This window comes from Ornithorhynchus anatinus, chromosome 4, assembly GCF_004115215.2.
Source record: "Ornithorhynchus anatinus isolate Pmale09 chromosome 4, mOrnAna1.pri.v4, whole genome shotgun sequence".
In the NCBI taxonomy this organism is placed as follows: domain Eukaryota; kingdom Metazoa; phylum Chordata; class Mammalia; order Monotremata; family Ornithorhynchidae; genus Ornithorhynchus; species Ornithorhynchus anatinus.
In genome coordinates this window covers 101,243,758-101,265,080 of record NC_041731.1, presented here as the reverse complement: position 1 = coordinate 101,265,080, position 21,323 = coordinate 101,243,758, and the positions used below count along the sequence as shown (strand labels likewise).

Here is a 21,323-nt window from a genome sequence, read left to right as displayed (position 1 = left end):
TCTGCTCGGGGCGTTTGGCGGCGAACGGAGCCAGCCCCGGGGCCCCGCTCCGCTCGGCGGGGCTCCGCTCCCGGCAGCCTCTGCGGCCCCGCCCCGCCCCGCCCCCCCCGGGCCCTAACGCCCGCTGCTGCTCCTCCTCCTCCTCCTCCTTCTCCTCCTCCTCCTCCTCCTCCCTCCCTTCCTTCCGCTCCGGCTTCTTCTTCCTCCTTCTCCTCCCTCCCCGGCGGCGGCCGGTCCTGTCCTGCCCTGCCCTGTCCGTGCGGAGCGGAGGGGCTCGGAGCGGCGGGTTGGGGGGGCGGTGAAGATGATGGACTTCAACGTGAAGAAGCTGGCGGCCGACGCGGGCACCTTCCTCAGCCGCGCCGTCCAGGTACGGGAGACGCCCACACCCCCACCCTGCGCCACGCACCGCACCGCCACGCAACGCACCGCCGGGACCCCCGGCCGCGGGGGCACGGGGGAAGAAAGGAGAAAGGGGGGAGGAGGAAGGAGAAGGAGGGAGGAGGAGGAGAAAGGAGGGAGGAGGAGGACAAGGAAGGAGGAGGAGGACAAGGAAGGAAGAGGGAGAAGGAGGAGGAAGGAGGGAGAGGGAGGAGGGCAAGGAAGGAGGAGGAGAAAGAAAGAGGGAGGAGGAGGGAGCCGGGGGCGGGAGGGGAGGGGGAGGGCAAGGAAGGAGGAGGAAGAAAGGAGGTGGAGGAGGGAGGAGGAGAAAGGAGGAAGAGGGAGGAGGGCAAGGAAGGAGGAGGAAGAGAGGAGGTGGGGAAGGAGGGAGGAGGAGAAAGAAAGAGGGAGGAGGAAGGGAGGAAGAGGAGGGAGGGAGGAGGAGAAAGGAGGGAGGAGGAGGAAGAAAGGGAGGAGGAAGAAAGGGAGGAGGAGGGAAGGAGGGAGAAGAAAGGAGGAGGAGGAGGGAGAAGAAAGGAGGAGGGAGAAGAAAGGAGGAGGAGGAGGGAGAAGAAAGGAGGAGGAGGAGGGAGAAGAAAGGAGGAGGAGGAGGGAGAAGAAAGGAGGAGGAGGAGGGAGAAGAAAGGAGGAGGAGGAGGGAGAAGAAAGGAGGAGGGAGAAGAAAGGAGGAGGAGGAGGGAGAAGAAAGGAGGAGGAGGAGGAGGGAGAAGAAAGGAGGAGGAGGAGGAGGGAGAAGAAAGGAGGAGGAGGGAGAAGAAAGGAGGAGGAGGGACGAGGAGGACGAAAGAGGAGGAGGAGCGGCATGCGAAGCTCCACTGTAAGCGCCGGGGTGGAGACAAGTTGGAGCCGGGCCTTGTCCCTGCGCCTGCCCCTGGCCCATGTGGGGCTCCCAGCCTCCATCCCCCCCCCTCCCCGCCCCCATTTGACAGATGAGGGAACCGAGGACCCGGAGAAGTGAAGGGAGTGGCCCGAGGACACACAGCAGACCGAGGGGGGGCCGGGCCGGGATTAGAACCCACGACCTCCGACTCCCAGGGCCCGGGCTCTGGACACCAGGCCGGGCTGATGTTGGATGTCTAAGGGGTGGGGGGGGGGGGGAGGGAGTTAGGTGCAGCAGTTCAAAGGGAAGGAGAAAGCAAAAGGGGTTTTCAAGACGGTCGGCATCGCATAATACACTGGTGGATATATGGAGGATATATATATATATATCTAGCTATATAGCTAGATATATGTATATATATTTGTTCCCAGAGGAAAGGTATTCCCGGTATTCCATATACTAATAATAATATGTTGGTATTTGTTAAGCGTTTATTATGTGCAGAATATAGGTAGAATATATATTATTAGAGGTAGAATATATAGGTGCAGGTAGAATATACTATCATTCTTGGCGATGGAACTTCTTCTCGGCCAGGCACACCGACCGTACCGACGAGGAGAGGGGTCACAGATGAGGCAAGCGTGCAGTGGGGTTTAAAGAAACAACAGTAAAATACAAGGAAAAAGGCCCACCCTGGTCATCCTCTGCTCTTCCCCGTAGACCTCTTTTCCTCTCTTTGAAAAACATGCTTATTCCCTCTCACGGTAATAGTAATGATGTTGGTATTTGTTAAGCGCTTACTCTGTGCGGAGCACTGTTCTCAGCGCCGGGGGAGATACAGGGTCATCGGGTCGTCCCACGTGAGGCTCACAGTTCGTCCCCATTTTACAGATGGGGGAACTGAGGCACCGAGAAGTGAAGTGACTCGCCCACAGTCACACGGCTGACAAGTGGCAGAGCCGGGATTCGAACCCATGACTTCTGACTCCCAAGCCCGGGCTCTTTCCACTGAGCCGCGCTGCTTCTCTAGGCAGAGCGCCGTGTTAGGTGCCCGGTGGAAAAGCAATAGAGATAAGACACCCACCCACCCACCCCCCAGCCTGCCCTCAAGGAGCATAGCGTCTTGCACAGTATTCCCTCTCCGAGTCTGCGGAGCGCTGTATTAGGTGCCTGGAAACACAGTGATAATAATAATGATGATGGTATTTGTTAAGCGCTTACAATGTGCCAGGCATTGTTCGAAGCGCTGGGGGGATACAAGGTGATCAGGTTGTCCCACTTGGGGTTTACAGTCTTAATCCCCATTTTACAGATGAGGGAACTGAGACATAGAGAAGGGAAGTGACCTGTCCAAAGTCACACAGCTGACAAGCGGCGGAGCCGGGATTAGAACCCACAACCTCCGACTCCCAAGCCCGGGCTCTTTCCTCTGAGCCACGACCCCCCAGCAAGAGCGTAGCGTCTTGCACAGTATTCCCTCTCAGAGTCTGCGGAGCGCTGTATTAGGTGCCTGGTGGAAATGCAGTAGAGATAAAAACGACCCCAGCCTGCCCTTGAGGAGCGTCGCGTCTTGCACAGACATGCTCCTGTCTCAAGCCAAACCTACTTCGGGAACTGGCGAGGCAAGGGAATTGCGCTACACTTCTTTCGGCCTCTCTCCCTCTATTTCTCCGAGTTCCTCCAGCCCACCCCCCCGGTTTGGAAAAAAGAGGCTGGGATGCTGGCCCGTAGGCACACCACTTCCAGACACTGGTGGGCTCCAGGAGCAGCCTGTTTAGGAGGGAAACCAGGCCACCCTTTAAGTCATCCGGCCTCCGGGCAGCATTCATTCGTTCATACATTCAATAGTATTTATTGAGCGCTTATTATGTGCAGAGCACTGTACTAAGCGCTTGGAATGTACAATTGGGCAACAGATAGAGACCGTCTCTGCCCAGTGACAGGCTCACAGTCTCACCTGGGAAGACAAGATGGCAAAGCAAGAACAAGACATCATCATCAAGATAAAAAGAATCAAGGAGATAGACACCTCATTAACAAAATAAATAAGGTAATAATATATACAAATGAGCACAGTGCAGAGGGGAGGGGAAGGGGGAATTTTAATGAGAATTTAAAATAATATTTTAATGAGATGTTCATCCCCTTGATTCTATTTATTGCTATTGTTCTTGGCTGTCCGTCTCCCCCAATTGCCCGTCAAAGGGCAGGAACTGTTTCTATCTGTTCCCGATTTGTACATTCCAAGTGCTTAGTACAGTGCTCTGCACATAGTAAGAGCTCAATAAATACTATTGAATGAATGAATGAATGAAGGGGGAAGAGTGGGGGGGGAGCAGAGGGAAGTGGGGGGCTCAGTCTGGGAAGGCCTCCCTCCTAGGAACACACGCTCCTAGACCATAAGTTGGTTGTGGGCAGGGACTGCATCTGTCTGTTGTTTTATCGGACTCTCAAGCGCTTAGTACGGTGCTTTGCAGACAGTAAGTGCTCGATAAATAGTTGACTGACCCCCCCCCCCCAGTTAGGGAAGGGTAGTTTAGAGGGGGAAATCAAGAACCGCTGCTGCTGCTGTTACTCCCAGTCCAGTTAGGCAGAGAGTGGGGGGGCAAAGGGAAAAAAGGCATAAAGGTCAGGGGAAGGGGGGGTCATCGGGGTATTGGAGGAGTGGAGAGGAGTCCCTGGGGAGAATTCCTCTGTGCTGAGGAGGAAGGGGAAGCGGTCGGAGCGGTAAGGACAGGAATGAGGCAGTGGCTGGGTGAATGTGAGGACGCTGGAGGCCTCAGCCGTTGCGGGATCCAGGCTGTCGCCGCCTCACGGGTTGTTCGGGACCGGCTGCTTCCAGGAACCGGCCACGTGGCTCCCGCTTAATAACGCCTGACCTTTTTTTTTAATGGTATTTAAGCACTTAATATGTGTCAAGCACCGTTCTAAGCACTGGGGCAGATAAGGGTAAATTAGGTCCGACCCAGTCCCTCTCCTGCATTGGGCTCGCAGTCTACGGACGAGGGAGAACAGGTTTAATCCCACTTTACAGTTGAGGAAACGGAGGCAGTGCTTGCCCAAGGTCCCACAGCAGGCAGTTGGCGGAGCTGGGAGGAGAGAGAAGCAGCGTGGCTCAGTGGAAAGAGCATGGGCTGAGGAGTCAGAGGCCGTGGGTTCTAATCCAGCTCTGCCACTTGTCAGCTGGGTGACTTTGGGCAAGTCACTTAACTTCTCTGGGCCTCAGTTACCTCATCTGTAAAATGGGGATGAAGACTGTGAGCCTCACGTGGGACAACCTGATTACCCTGTATCTACCCCAGCTCTTAGAACAGTGCTCAGCACATAGTAAGCGCTTAACAAATACCAACATTATTATCCCAGGTGCCTCTGACTCCCGGGACCGTGCTCTTTCCGCTAGGCCACGCTGTCCTTGCTGGCCTTTCTCTTGTCGGCTTCGTTAAGATCGATGCAAGAAATTGGAGCGCTTACTGTGTGCAGAACACTGTACTAAATGCTTGGGAGAGTACAGTGTGAAGGAGTGGTCTAGATGATCCCTGCCCACAAGGAGTTTACCCACTGAAGGAGGGAGACAGGCCTTAGAATAAATGAGAGTTGGTTATGTATTCAAATCCCAGCTCTGACAGTTGTCAGCTGTGTGACTATGGGCAAGTCACTTAACTTCTCTGTGCCTCAGTTACCTCATCTGTAAAATGGGGATGAAGACTGTGAGCCCTACATGGGACAACCTGATTCCCCTGTATCTCCCCCAGCGCTTCGAACAGTGCTCTGCACATAGTAAGCACTTAACAAATACCAACATCATTATTATTATTATTATTATGTACATCAGTGCTGGGGCGGTGAAGGAGTGAGTTTCAAAGTGCGTAAAGACTACAGTCTATTTAATATGCACTACTATTTCTCACATTCCACCAGGCTGCAATGAAAGTAGACTATCCGGGTATTTAAAAATAGCTTACATCCAAAGTTTATACTCTGGCTGGCTTCTTGGAGAGTTACGGCAGGTCCATTTTTAGTTTGGTGTGTTTTTTCCCTTTCCTGTAAAATCTGAGCGGATGCAAGTATTGAGGCCCTAAAATGAATGTGAACTCCTGTTATGACCCATTGAGTGATATTCCCAGCTTGCCTTAGCATTCAGCCCCCTCTGAATGGGCCTGGTTACTAGTGTGATGAAAGATTAGATGACCGCTTAGATCTTCTCTGGCTCAATAGAAGCCAAAAAGCACCTAAATTCTGCTGATATTAAAAACCTATCACACGGGCAGGGAACGGGGGCTGTCACCGCTGTTGCGCGGCACTCTCCCAAGTGCTCAGTACTGTGCTCTGCACACGGGAGCCAAAGGAGCAGCCAGGCTCTCTATCAGTCAGACAAGCGTACTGAGCACTTAGCGTACTAAGCGCTGGGCAGAGTGCGGTAGAACAGAGTTGGGAGACACGTTCCCTGCCCCCAACGAGCTTTCAGTCTAGAGGGGGAGAACCCTCCGACTTGTTATACCGCCGGGGCCGGGGAACCAGCTCAGAGGGATCGGTCACCCCCACCAGGAAAACAAGGAGCTCATACGTGGAATGCTGGAAGATAGTTGCTTTTAATAAATCATTTTAAGGCTTCAGCTGTTGAGGAGTTTTGTTACCCAACATGTGGCAATGACTAATCACGCTCGCCGTAGTCGAGACTAGACAATCGGTCTGTTTTATTCCACAACCGATTGGGTGGCAGGTGCCCACTAGGGCAGCCAGGGCGAGAGAGAGGCCAGGCTGTCTGCTGAATGCTATTTAAAATCCAATTTCCTTAGATCTAGCATTCGTCTCCGCAAAACACAATCCCATCCGGTGTCCTCGGCTCGAGTCTGTTTTGGGCTGGGTAGACTAGCCCAGAAGACAATTACTGGTAATTGCAGTAGAGCCAGTTCGACGACGACGACGACGTAGAGATTATGTTCCCGAGGAACCCGCCCTGAAAAAAATCACGTTAGGATCCCCAAGCCTTGACCGAAGACAGATGTGCACTTAAACCCTCTGGGTACAACCCAGTGCAGAGTCACAGGAGACGCACGTTGTCAGAAGGACGTCATCCAGTTCCCCCAAAGCAGGGAGTGAAAACAAGTGTTTTCATTCAGTCGTATTTATTGAGCGCTTCCTGTGTGCAGAGCACTGTAGCGAGCCCTTAGAATGTACAGTTTGGCAACAGAGACAATCCCTGCCCAACAACGGGCTCACAGTCTAAAAGGGGGAGACAGGCAACAAAACAAGTAGACAGGCATCAATACCATCCAAATAGGTAAATAGAGCCATAGATAAATGCACGTCATTAATAAAATAGACAATAAATATGTACAAATATAAACAAGTGCTGTGGGGAGGGGAAGGAGGTTGAGCAGAGGGAGGGAGTAGGGCCGATGGGGAGGAGAGGAGGAGTAGAGGGAAAGGGAGGGCTCGGTCTGGGAAGGCCTCCTGGAGGAGATGAGCTCTCAGTAGGGTTTTGAAAAGGGGAAGAGAGTTTGGCGGATGTGAGGAGGGAGGGCGTTCCAGGTCAGCGGTAGGATGTGGGCCAGGGGTCGACGGCGGGACAGGCGTGAACGGGGGACCCTGAGGAGGTGAGCGGTGGAGGAGCGGAGCGTGCGGGGTGGGCAGGAGAAAGAGAGAAGGGAGGAGAGGTAGGAGGGGGCAAGGTGATGGAGAGCTTTGAAGCCAAGAGTGAGGAGTTTTTGCTTCATGCGAAGGAGGTAACTGAGGCCCAGAGATGTGAAGTGACTTGCCCAAAGTCACACAGCTGACAAGTGGCAGAGCTGGAATGCGAACTCATGACCTCCGACTCCCAAGCCCGGCCTCTTTCCACTGAGCCACGCAGAGCCTCTCTGCAGAAAGATGATCCGGGCAGCGGAGGGAAGTATAGACTGAAGCGGGGAAGAACTGTTTTCGAAGAACTGACTCTTGGATATTTGAGAAAGAGAGCAGAGGAAGCAGACAGGTAGAAAAGTGCGTGAAACTTCGTCACCATCAGCAAGTGGTATTTATTGAACGCTTACTGTGGGCAGAGCACAGTACTGAGCGCTTGGGAGAGTACAGGGGACCAGCGTTCATAGCCCCCATTCCCTGTCCACAAGATAGGTTAAAAATCATCAGAATGTTATTAGTTGCTTTTTAGCTTCTCTTGAGCCAGAGAAGATCTAAGCGGTCGTCTAATCTTCCATTCCTCTACTGCATCACTTTCTAATAATAATGATAGTAGTGATGGTGTTGGTTAAGCGCTTATTATGTGCCACGCACTGTTCTAAGCGCTGGGGTAGATACAAGGTGATCAGAGAAGCAGCCTGGCTCCATGGAAAGAGCACAGGCTTGGAAGTCAGAGGTCATGGGTTCTAATGCCGCTCCGCGACTTGTCAGCTGTGTGACTTGGGGCAAGTCACTTCACTTCTCTATGCCTCAGTTCTCTCATCTGTAAAATGGGGATGAAGACTGTGAGCCCCAACCTGATTACCTTGTTGTCCCCCCCACCCTGCGCTGAGAACAGTGCTTGGCACATAGTAAGCGCTTAATAATAACGATAATAATGATAGCACTTGTTAAGCGCTTAGTATGTGCCAAGCACTGTTCTAAGCGTTGAGGGGATATGAGGTAATCAGGTTGTCCCCTGTGGGGCTCACAGTCTTAATCCCCATTTTACAGATGACGTAACTGAGGCGCAGAGAAGTGAAGTGACTTGCCCAAAGTCACACAGCTGACAAGTGGCAGAGTTGGGATTAGAACCCATGACCTCTGACTCCCAAGCCCGGGCTCTTCCACTGAGCCACGCTGCTTCTCTTAACAAATATCGTCAGTATTATTATTGTTATTATCAGGTTGTCCCACGTGGGGTGCACAGTCTTAATCCCCATTTTACAGATGAGGTAACTGAGGCACAGAGAAGTGAAGTGGCTTGCCCAAGATCCCACAGCAGCTAACGTGGCAGAGCTGCGATTAGAACCCACGTGTCCTCCGACTCCCAAACCCGTGCTGTTGCCACTCAGCCACGCTGCTTTGGAGCAATAGAGTTCAAATTTGCTGACTTTCAAATATTTTCTAAGGTGATTCCAGTATTCCTCTAATCAAAATATTTTACATGAGATTGAAACTGAATTAAATTCATCAGCAAGAAATGGGGCCAATCACTTCCTAAGATAAACTCTTCAAGTCCGTACTGAAATCAGTAAGCATGCTGTTGATGTACAAAGATAAATTTCATGAAATGCTATTTATGTTTTAAAAGTAGATTGAGCTAGCCCAGATAAGCCTCATAAACAAGGTAAAATAAACTTATGTAGAAACAGTTCATTTTTTTCCCATCAGATTAGCTTCATTAAATTTTGAGGAACTAGACCTCTATCTTGCTGGTCAACTTAAAAAAAAAAATAAAGAAAGAAGAGCTTTCTGAAAGAACATGCCCTCATTTCTAATTCCTTGTTTGGAGCCTGTTATCGCCTTGCCTTTGCTGAAACAATGAAGTATTTTAGCCTGATCAAGTGCACTATTGTCACCTTGTTTCTATTAAAATTTTAAACCTTCTCCAGCACCTTTCTCATAAAGAAGAGCACTGCGTGCAGCATAATTTCAGAATATGAAGAGTAAAAAAAACCATAATTTATACACTTGCATTTTTGTTTCGTTTCCTACTATTGTTTGCATTCAATAGTTTCCCTAATCCCTATCCAGAGAAACTAATTTTAAATTCGTTTCTGTCGAAGGTTTAGTTTTGCCTTTGTTTGTAGCAACCCCCATTGTTTTAAGTTATTTTGAATTACTTAACTGGAGACACAAACATTTCAACAATGCCGCATTTTCTTTCCCCTTTTAAAAACAGACACCTTTCTCATTCAAAGAAAAACTTGCCTCTTTCAAAGCAGATTTAAAAGGGGGCAAACTCAAGCTTGACTAATAATCAGCACGCTTACTGCTTTCAATACGGCCTTGATGAGTTTGTTTTAGGAACTGATTGGCCCCAGTTCTTGCTCATGAATTTCGTTCATTTTCAATCTCATGGAAGATATTTTGATTAGAGGAATATTGGAATCACCTTGGAAAATATTTGAAGTAGATAATACTTGCATCGAGGCCTATTTTAAAGCGAGTTAGGACGGCACTTTCTTTTTTCCGTGTGGAATCCCGTCCGATCCAAGAAAAATTCCCCGCCCAATTGCCACAGCACCCATTAGCGAGCAGGCCAGAAGTATTGGCTTGTGTGAATAATGTGAGCCTATTCGCTCAGATTTTCTCTGAGTCACTTCCTCCCCTACCTTCCGTTCCTCCCCTGAACAACTCCAGAAATCCACCCTCACCCCTTTTCCCCACTCCTTCTTCAGAGCGGATGTTCCTTGCTAAGGGGAAAGTAGGCTGGATTTCATAGAGAAGCAGGATGGCTCAGTGGAAGGAGTCAGGGGTCATGGGTTCTAATCCCGGCTCCGCCACCTGTCAGCTGGGTGACTTTGGGCAAGTCACTTGACTTCTCGGTGCCTCAGTTCCCTCCTCTGTACAATGGGGATGAAGACTGTGAGCCTCAAGTGGGACAAACTGATTACCCTGGATCTACCTCAGCGGTTAGAACAGTGCTCAGCACATAGAAAGCGCTTAACAGATACCAACATTATTATTATTATCTGAACTCCTGGTTCCCTTCTGACCCCACTCCTTTAGGCCTGATCTTTAGCACAAATGCAGTGCATTTTGCTCTTTCCTCCCTCCTCTGGGGTCGAAGTCAGTGACGTGTCTACCTCGGTTAAGGGAGCAGCGTGGCTCAGTGGAAAGAGCCCAGGCTTTGGAATCAGAGGTCATGAGTTCGAATCCTGGCTCTGCCACCTGTCAGCTGTGTGACTGTGGGCAAGTCACTTAACTTCTCTGTGCCTCAGTTACCTCATCTGTAAAATGGGGATTAACTGTGAGCCTCACGTGGGACAACCCGATTACCCTGTATCTACCCCAGCGCTTAGAACGGTGCTCGGCACATAGTAAGTGCTTAACAAAATATCAAGTGCTTTAGAGTAGGAGCTCCCAGAAAGTCTTTTGCCCAATCCCGGGCAGTGTCGGGAAGCAGCTTAGTTTAGGGGAAAGAGCAGGGGCTGGGTAGACCGAGGACGTGGGTTCTGATCCCGGCTCCACCACCTGTCTGTTGTCTGTGACCTTGGGCAAGCCGCTTAACCTCCCTGTGCCTCAGTTACCTCGTCTGTGAAATGGGGATTAAGGGTGGGAGTCCCAGGTGGGACAACCTGATTACCTCGAATCTGCCCCGGTGCTTAGAACAGTGCTTGGCACCTAGTAAGCGCTTAACAAATACCATTATTGTTCTCATTAGTCATGGGAGCAGGAAGGCTTAGTGGAAAAAGCACCGGCCTGGGTTTCGGAGGACCTGGGTTCTGATCCCGCCTCTGCCACTTGCCTGCTGTGTGATCCGGGGCAAGTTACTCAACTTCTCGGTGCCTCAGCTTGTTCAACTCTAAAATGGGGATTTAATACCTCTTCTCCTTCCTACTTAGAGAAGCAGCATGGTATAGTGGATAGAGCACAGGCCTGGGAGTCAGAAAGTCACGGGTTCTAATCCCAGCTCCGCCACTTGTCCGTTGTGACCTTGGGCAAGTCACTTTTTCTCTGGGCCTCAGTTACCTCATCTGTAAAATGGGGATTGAGACGATGAGTCCCACAGGGGACAGGGACGATGGGGATTGAGACTGTGAGCCTCACAGGGGACAGGGACTGTCTCCAACTTGATATGCTTGTGTCCACCCCAGCGCTTAACACAGCGCCTGGCACATAATAAGCGCTTAACAAATATCACAGTTATTATTATTATTATTACCTAGATTGTGAGCCCTCTGTGGGACAGGGACTATGTCTGACCTGATTAACTTGTTCAACCTGACTACTTTGTACTTTCCCCAGAGCTTAGAACAGTGCTTGACAAGTAGTAAGTGCTTAACAGATTCCCTAATTATTATTATTATGATGATGATTATGCTTAATAAACCATGATCTTATAGGAATTAGGTTTTTAATGTATTCTTTCTCTAAAGAGCCGTTTCCCAAACCATAGTTATATTTTAAATGTCTGTTTTTCTGCCAAGTAATACTTGCATTTCAAACATAGGTTTTCCATCGTAGGCTATTAGAAAAGTGTGACGGGGGCAGTGTGGCTATTTCCTGGTTATGATCTTAGTTGTCTCCATTTAAAAAAAAAAAACAACCCGCAATTTTAAGCCAAACACAATATCATTCTGGGATTTTGAAGACTTGAACCTTTTTAATAGTCTCCGTAAATAAAACTGGTTATGCTGGTGCATTTGGATGGGAGACAAAACAGACAAAAGTGAAAGTAAACAGTTGCTATCCAGAGAGGCATAAAAGAAAGTAAAACTGCTTCTAAACTAGTAATATGTACCGTGAGCATATAGGGAACCATATCATTCTCAATTTTAGAAATCAGTCCAGAATTGACTAGCAAGATTCATAATTTTAATGTCCATGCTCATGCACCCTTTTTAAAAGAATTAGGGTTTTTTGGCTCCCTTCTAGATAAACTTCTCAGTGCCTTGCTGATCTCATCCGTATATTTGGGGATGAAGACCATGAGCCCAAGGGGGACTGATTAGCTGGTATCTACCCCGGCACCTAGTACAATGCCTGGAACCTAGTAAGCACTCAACAAGTACCTTTAAATAAAGGGAAAAAAAAAAGGGGTCGATAGATCAGTTGTGCTGTGATGTGGCCTTGGTAGTGAGTTCAGAAATAGAATCCATCGCTCTGGGCAGGGCAGGGATTGTCTCTTTTTATTGCTGTAACAAATTCATTCAGTCAGTCTTATTTATTGAGCACTTAGTGTGTGCAGAGCACTGTACTAAGCGCCTAGAAAGTACAATTTGGCAACAGATAGACGATCCCTACCCAACAATGGGCAACAGGCAACAACGCCAAGCGCTTAGTACAGTGCTGTGCACACAGTAAGCGCTCAATGAATATGATTGAATTGAATTTTCCATCTATAGAGAGTGGAAATGTGCAGTAATCAATCAATCGAACAAACGGTGGTATTTATTGAGCACTGTACTGTGTATTTGGAAGAGAACAATGCAGTCGGTAGACACCCTTCCCTGCCCTCAAGGAGCTTATGTGGCTCAGTGGAAAGAGCCCGGGCTTGGGAGTCAGAGGTCAAGGGTTCTAATCCCGGCTCCGCCGCTTGCCATCTGTGATTTTGGGCAAGTCACTTAACTTCTCTGTGCCTCAGTTACCTCATCTGTAAAATGGAGATTAAAAACTGTGAGCCCCACGTGGGACAACCTGATCACCTTGTATCCCCTCAGTGCTTAGAACTGTGCGTTGCATATAGTAAGCACTTAAATACCATTGTTATTATTATTATTATTAGGGGAATATCCTTCTCCCCAGCCCCCCGCCCCCCGCCCACCACCCCCAGAAAAGGTTGTAGGTGCCTCTGGGTGTCCGCCTGGGAGACCAGATCCTTCTGAGGGCTACAGGGAGGCGGGCTCTGTCCGACCACAGGCTGGAGCAGGAAACCCCAAGGGGAAGCAGACCCTTGTTCCTTTGTTGATTCATTCAGCCGTATTTATTGAGCGCTTACTCTGTACTAAGCACTTCGAAGTTCAACACAGTTCAACAATTTGGAGCACGGGCCTGGGAGTCAGAAGGTCGTGGGTTCTAATCCCAGCTCCACCACTTGTCCTCTCTGTGACCTTGGTTAAGTCACTTCACTTCCTTGGGCCTCAGTTCCCTCATCTGTAAGCTGGGGATCGAGACTGTGAGCCCCATATGGGACAGGGACTGTGTCTGACCTGCTTTGCTTGTATCCACCCTGGTGCTTGGTAGAGTACCTGGCACATAATAAACGCTTAACAAATATCATAATAATAATAATTGTTATAAGTGTTTCTGTTTCCCTTCTGCTTACAGAAACCTATAGCGAAAATTTGTGAGGTGGTTTGTGGTGTGTTTGGTTTTTTGTGTTGGTTTTTATATTTCCTTGTATTCATTCAATAATATTTATTGAGTGCTTACTATGTGCAGAGTACTGTACTAAGCGCTTGAGATGTACAGTTCGGCAATAGAGACAATCCCTGCCCAATGACGGGTTCACAGTCTAAACAATGTGGTTAGACTGGGAAATGACCTAAACAATTTAGGGAATACTTTCAGTGTGGAAGCAAAATGAGACAAATATTTTCTTACCAGAAATGCTCCAACTGGAAAAGTGGAAAATAACATTTGGAAAATTGAGATTTTAATGGGCCAAAAAGTGGGTAGGTGACCCCCGATCGAATGCTTTGTCATTTTGTGGCTACATTAAAAATGTCTCTGTGCAGACAGTCTTATTGTTTTGAATCCTCATGACCTCCAGTTTAAATGTGGGGGAGTTCTCAATTGAAGATGGATTTCAACAAAGTGCTAAACTGAACTACTATGCTTTCATTTAAGTAGAGAGTCAAACTGGACTTTGAATTGTGCCGTTGTTGGAGAATTTGTCTCTGCAGCTCCAAGAAATTTAGTCCTTTTCCAAAAATAAGAATGTCCCTTTTCCAGGAAAAAAAAATGCCTCATTCACTCGTATTTATTGAGGCTTACTGTGTGCGAGCATTGTACTAAGTACCTGCCTCTAATATAAATATGTTGTCAATTAAGTATGTGTCTGTAAAATATGTGTGAACTTTGGCAATATTAGAGTGTCGAATGCCTTGTCCACTATAACAGAGGTTTAAGTTTTCATTTTAACATTGTCACGCGTCAATATTGTGCTCACTGTTTGCTTGCAGGGGTTGGAATGGATTCATGAGTCACAAAATGAGTTTCCTTTTGATAACTCACATTTCTGTCCATCCAGATTCTGGATACTCTGGCTTCTGGGGTAGTCAACAGTCCCGCTAGACTGTAAGCTCACTGTGGGCAGGGAATGTGTCTTGTTAAATTTCACTCTCCCAAGCGCTTAGTGCTCAGTACCCTGCAACAGTAAGCGTTCAATAAATACCATTGATTGACTGATTTGATTGATTAGACCCAGGGAAGCCATCATTCATGTTAGCTGCCTAGATACCTTTTCAGGGGTTAACCATAGGAATCTATCGATCGATCGTATGTGTGTGCTTACTGGGTGACGAGCACTATACTAAGCGCTTGGAAGAGAACAAGACAGAATTAGCCGACACGTTCCCTGCCCATAATGAGCTTATGACTGTAAGCTTAGAGGATGGGGGAAGTGGGTCTCCACGTAGGATGGCCCTTAAAGGTACTCGGGGATGCTGGTCACTCCTCTGCTGACCTGGAAGTAATAGACATGCGTGCTTTGCACAGGTTCCACCGTGTAGAAAAGCACCATGTGACACAGGAAATGTGTCTGTTTATCATCAAACTCTCCCAAGCACGTACAGCCGTGCTCCGCGCACAGTAAGCACTCAGTAAATACAGTTGAGTGAATGAAGGGTACATTTAGCGGAAATCCACTGAACCCAAAGCAGGGCCACCTCCCCCGATCCAGAGACGTTGTTTACCCGTCTGCTGAGCCCAGGATTCAGCAGGCAGAAGGAAGGTGGGCATCGAAAAGAAATTACCCGCTACAAAGGCATCCTCTGTAGCAGTACCGGAAAGGAGACCGACCAGCTGAAAACCAGATTGTCCGATATCAAACCGTCCAGATGACCACCCAGTCCTCAGGGGTGTGGCTGTGACCTGGATTCACTATAATTCCCCGCAGCCCTTAGAGCAGTATCACGCCCGCGGAGAGCGAGAAAAAAAGTGCTGTTGACTAGTGTCAAGTTGTACTTTTTGTAGGGAAAAAAAATCATTTGAAATAGCCGTTAGTGGTATCTTTAGTCACTGTTTCTGTCAACCACATATGCATTGTGCCTTTTGATTGCAAAGAAGTTTCTAAACACTTTTTTAATGTTTCCCCTTCAGATTATGACTCCCTCTTCAAGTTCACCACCCGTAGATTTATCCTTTTAATGGCTTTAAAAAAAATCCTTCCGGATAATACAATTTATAATACGTCGTGGGCTACAGTAACGGGGAAAAATAGAAGAGGAAATGTAATCTCTCAGAGCACCACAGCTCTGGCGTGAAAACCATGTGTAGGGGTGACATGTAAAAGTCCCTGAGTGGTGGGTTTTTCTCTCTTTTTTTATTTACTTTTTCTTTTTTCCCTTACATGGCAGTTTACAGAAGAAAAGCTTGGTCAGGCAGAGAAGACTGAACTGGATGCTCACTTAGAGAATCTCCTCAGCAAAGCGGAATGTACCAAACAATGGACAGAAAAAATAATGAGGCAAACAGAGGTGTTACTGCAGCCCAATCCTAGTAAGAAACTTGTTCTTTCTTCTTGCTTCGATTGAAATGTGGTTCCCGAATAAGACTTTATCCCTTGTATTTTATTTTTGCATTTTATGACATTGACATTTTCGTTAACATTCTTGATTTATATACTTTTTAATGCTGTTTTATTAAAGAGGGTGATGTATCTATAGACTTCTTTGACAACTGTTGTAGCTCCGTGGAATCTGAAAAACAAACGGCTTCAGATGATACCTAAAATTTTCTTTAAGATGTAGTTACACTTTTAGGCTGTGATCTCACTGAATCATTATAAAATCATAGGGTTGAAATCGCCTATCTGGATGCTAGTGATCTAATCCTTTTCTCTGCCTCGGGGCTTCTTTTAAACCAGTCACAGCCAATTACCATCAGTTGCCTATCAAAATAATATGTTGGGTGTCACAATAAGCAGCTATTGAGCAGGAAGGCATGTGATGCTGATGTCTGGCAGTGTTATTACCCTGTTTTTTTTTTTGTTTTTCTCTTTTCTTAATGATATTTGTTAAGCACTCACTATGTGCCAGGCCCTGGGGTAAGCACTGGGGTAGATATAAAATAATCAGGTTGGACATAGTCCCTGCCCCACATAGAGTTCACCCTTCTTCTCTTGCTATTTTTTTTTTCTCTCTCCTCACCTTTCTTGACCATACGTTCTTGTATTTTGACTAGACACCCTGCTTTTACGAGATCCATGTGATTGAACTTTGCCACTTTGTTACTGAAAAATAGACTATTCCTAAATTCAGGTGCTAGAGAAAGACCCCCAAAATTCCGGAGGAATACGGTCAGTCATTCTTAAGCAAGAAACAGTTTCCAATGTACTTTAATAGTAGTGGTACTTGTTAAGAGCTTACTAGGGTGTCAGGTACTGTTCTAAGCGCTAGGGTAGATATAAGCTAATTGGACGCAGTTCTCATTCCACATGGGCTTCACAGTCTAAATCCCCATTCTGCAGACGAGGTAATTGAGGCATGGAGAAGTGAAGTGACTTGCCCAAGGTCACACAGCAGACAAGTGGTGGAGCCGAGATTAGAACCCAGGTCCTCCTGACTCCCCGGCCCATGCTCTATCCACTAGGCCATGCTGCTTCCCAAAGGGGAGGTCCGTGTTCAGGACCTCATTTCTCGGGGTTGAGAGTGCTGCGTTGGGAGCCGGCACTTCTAGCCTGTAAAATCGGTGGGCTAAATCTCATGAATGGAGAGTAACATCAGTTGATGGTATTTATTGAGCGCTTACGGTTTGCAGAGTACCGTCCTAAGGCCGAGAGTCCCAGATCAAGGAAAAGTGGCCGCCATACCCCTGTGGGAGTTGGTGGGGAGCAAGAGATAGCAAAAAGCGGAGCTGAGTCCTGCACCCTCTCCCCACCCCAGGCCCTCAGAGTCATTCCATCGCTGGAAGCTCCTCCTCTAGACTATAAGCTCGTGGCCAGTGAATGTGTCTGTTTATTTTTATATTGTACTCAATATAAAATAGCTTTGTACAGTACTCTGCACACAGTAAGCACTCAATAAATACGATTGAATGAATGAATGTGAGGTCTGGAACACTGGCAATCTTTATCTTCAATCTTTGCCTTCTATCGGGACCAAATGTCAACCATTCTGACTTCCCATTTCTCACTGTGAAACACATATGGAGGGAGGAAGAGTCACTACTGGCTTGTTACACACAATTTGGCCATGGGTGCGCAAAGAGAGCATGGCTATTTACAGAATCCCCCTAGGAGAATTGCCTCCGAGCAGCAGTAAAATGGTGTGGGCCTGGGAGTCAGCAGGTCTTGGGTTCTAATACCGGCTCCGCCCCTTGTCTGCTCTGTGGCTGTGGGCAAGTCACTTCACTTCTCTGGGCCTCAGTTACCTCATCTGTAAAATGGGGATTGAGACTGTGAGTCCCACATGGGACAAGGACTGTCTCCAACCCAGTTTGCTTGTATAGACCCCAGTGCTTAGTACAGTGCCTGGCACATAGTAAGCGCTTAAATGCCATGATTATTGTTATTATTAATAACAATAAAAGACAGGATGGAACAAGTTGACTAGCTTCATCTTATGGAATTGTTGGCTAGAAGGCCTTCTCTTTCCTCCTTGACCTTTTTCTGTCCTCCCTGGATTTTTGGGGGGTTTTGTTTTTTGGGTAGGGGGCTGTAGGACTTGCCCGTGTTTCGGATCAGAGTGATTTTTTTCTCAGCAAAACTGTTTGAAGCCTTGGGGGTTATGCCCCGTGGTTTAAGAACAACCAAAGAAAGTAAATCCTTAAACCATGCTCTGAAGGTGGCGTTCACTGACCTCTCCTCAAGCACAGGCCTGGAAGTCTGAAGGACCTGCTTGTTTTGGGCAGGGAGAGGGTCTGCTAGTTCTGATGTATTGTAATAATAATGTTGGTATTTGTTAAGCGCTTACTATGTGCCGAGCACTGTTCTAAGTGCTGGGGTAGACATAGGGGAATCAGGTTGTCCCACGTGGGGCTCACAGTCTTAATCCCCATTTTACAGATGAGGGAACTGAGGCACAGAGAAGTTAAGTGACTTACCCACAGTCACACAGCTGACAAGTGGCAGAGCTGGGATTCGAACTCATGAGCCCTGACTCCAAAGCCCGTGCTCTTTCCACTGAGCCACGCTGCTTCTCTAAGCACTTTTACTAAGCACTTAAGAGCTTCTCTCTTTCCACTGAGCCACGCTGCTTGGGAGAGTATTGTACTCTCCCAAGTGCTTAGACATTGCTCTGAACATACTAAGCACTCAATAAATACCACTGATTGATTCTAATTCCGGCTCCTCAACTTGTCCGCTGTGTGACCCGAGGCAAGTCAGTTCACTTCTCTGTGCCTCAGTTACTTCATCTGTAAAATGGGGATTAAGACTGGGAGCCCCTTGTGGGACATGGACTGTGTCCATCCTGATTAGCTTGTGTCTACTCCAGCACTTAGTATAGTGCCTGGCACATAGTAAGTGCTTGACGAATAAAATTTGAAAAAAAAACACAAAACCTCTTATCTCCTCTAGACCTAGGAAACCGTGCTTGTCCAAGATAGAGGAGGCAATGTTAGGGCCCTTAAAATGTCCTCTAAAGAATCTGCTCCATTCTCATAAATCACTTGTTCATATTAATGTCTGTCTGTCTCCCTCTCTAGACCCTGAGCTGGGTACGGACAGGGAACGTGTCTGCTGATTCTGATGTATTGTACTCTCCAAGTGCTTAGTAAGTGCTCTGCACACAGTAGGCGCTCAATAAATACGATTGATCCCTGAGCTCAGAGGATGGGAGGAAAAGTGAATTGAGCTGCCCTTTCAATTCCCTGCTGAGCCGAAACTCTAACCCCTCGCATTCATTCATCCAATTGTATTTAATGAGTGCTTACTGTGTGCAGAGCACTGTGCTAAACACCTGGAGAGTACAATACAACAATAAATAGGCACATTCCCTGCCCACAATGAGTTTAGTCTAGAGGGGGGTACTTGCCCGACTCTTTAGATCAAATATAGCTTCAGATAGCTTTGAAAGGGCTTCTGACTCATGAATTTACGTCTATTTAGGTATTTATCGCCACTGTTTTATTAGTAAATATTTTTTGTATAGATCTCTCCCATTAGAGTATGAGCTTTTTGTTGATAGAGAAGATGCCGCTGCTTTATTTTGTACTTCCCTAACACCGACAGTGCATCGCACCTAGAGCGTGCTCAGTAAATGCCAATAATACTGCTTCCTATATCAGGGAGAGCCAAACACCTGCAACTTGCATTCATTCAGTCATATTTATTGAGTGCTTACTGTGTGCTGAGTGTTGCACTAAGCATTTGGGAGAGTACAATATAACTATAGTATTAATGATGTTGGTATTTGTTAAGCACTTACTGTGTGCCAGCACTGTTCTAAGCGCTGGGGTAGATACAAGGTAATCAGGTTGTCCCACATAGGACTCATTTTACAGATGAGGTAACTGAGGCCCAGAGAAGTTAAGTGACACTGGTCCCAGGTCACACAGCTGACAAACGGCGGAGCCAGGATTAGAACCCATGACCTCTGACTCCCAAGCCTATGCTCTTTCCACTAAGCCATGTTGCTTCTTTACACAATAAACATGCACATTCCCTGCCCATATCGAGTTTACAGTCTAGAGGGAAGTTTACCAGTCTAGAGGAATTAAATCTAGAGGGATTTACAGTCTAGATGAATTTGCAGCTCAAAATGCATCTCGTGGCTTGGTTTAATCCAGTGTGACATAGATTAAGGGTCTGGTCTTCCAGGAAAGTAGTAGAGCCACCGGCTCTAAATTGGCTCCTCGATCCAGTGTTTCCAGCTACTGGTTTCATAGAAGAGGGGCCCTTAAGGGCAGAATGACCCCAACCTCAGAGGAGGAGAGTCTATTCTTCAAATTCCCTCTACCTGGTAACCACTCTTCTTGTTTCCCCCGCATCAATCAGTCACTGGCCATTTATTAAGCACTTACTGTGTGTGGCGCACTGTACTGAGTACTTGGGAGAGTGCTATACAGCAGAGTTGGTAGTCACGTTCCCTGCCCACAAGAAGCTCACCATTTAGAGGAGACAGACATGAATATAAATAAATTATTTATAGCTATATACATAAGTCCTCACCCCGCAGCCACCTCAGAATACTAAAAAAGACCTCTCTCCTCTCTACCCTGACTTGGGCAGTGCTACTGTCAGCTCCTCCAAAAAGAAAGTTTGGAAACTCTTGGCCTAGGTTAGTTAAGGTCTTCTTGCCACCCCACTACCCCTCTTTTTCTTCTTCCATTTTTTTTTTAATTTGGCCTTTGTTAATTTATGGCTATGTGCCAGGCACTATAGAAAGTGCTGGGGTAGATACAAGCTAATCAGGTTGGACACAGTCCCTGTCCCACATGGGACTCATAATCTTAATCCCTATTTTACAAATGTGGTACCTGAAGCACAGGGAAGTGAAGTGACTTGTCCAAGGTCACTCAGCAGAGAAGTGGAAAATCTGGGTTTAGAACCCAGGTCTTTCTGACTCCCAGGCCTACGCATATCCAATAGATGATGCTGCTTCTCTTCTTCCTTGGGTTATATTAAATCTTGAAATTTGGCCTTCAGAAGGGGTTGTGCGTGGAGCTAGTGGAGGTCATCAAAGTCTCCTTAGGACATCATTATTATTATTATTATTATGTGTTGTCAAATCATTTCTAATTCATAGCGACTCCATGGATATACTTTCTCCAGAATGTCCTGTCTTCTGTCATAATCCACAACCTTTCTAATGGTTCTGCCATTATTGTTGTTAATAATAATAATTGTGGTATTGAAGCACTTACTATGTGCCAAGCACTCTTCTAAGCACTGGGGTAAATTCAGGGTAATCAGGGCGAACTGCATGGGGCTCATACTTTTAATCCCCATTTTACAGATGCTTCTCTGAGGCACAGAGAAGTTAAGTGACTTGCCCAAGGTCACACAGCAGACAAGTGGTGGCGGCGGGATTAGTAAGGTCTCTATCCATCTAGCTGCCGGTCTGCCTCTCCCATGTTTTCTCTGGACTTTTCCTAGCATTAGCGTCTTCTCCGGAGAATTAGTCCTCCTGATTCTGTGTCCAAAGTATGCTAATCTAAGTTGAGTCATTTGGTCTTCCAAAGACCACCTTTGGTTTGGAAAGGTAATTTTCCGCCCAAAAGCCTCAAGAATATTCCAACTGAAACAAGAGGCCGTAGCTCATATATGCAGAATGAATCTCCGCAGTGCAAACACTCAAATTTCTACAAACCTTGAGAATTTTTCTTCCTC

At 47.3% G+C, this 21,323-nt stretch overlaps 1 protein-coding gene across 1 annotated transcript in view; it reads left to right on the top strand.

Moving 5' to 3' along the window:
• Positions 1-246: 246 nt before the first annotated feature.
• SH3GLB1 (SH3 domain containing GRB2 like, endophilin B1) overlaps positions 247-21,323 on the top strand; it is a 55,899-nt gene continuing 34,822 nt past the window's right edge. Inside the window, exons 1-2 of the mRNA XM_029063286.2 lie at positions 247-370; positions 15,409-15,550. Of these exons, the coding sequence (XP_028919119.1) occupies positions 305-370; positions 15,409-15,550 (208 nt within the window). The 5' untranslated portion in view covers positions 247-304. The remainder of the gene's footprint in view (positions 371-15,408; positions 15,551-21,323) is intronic.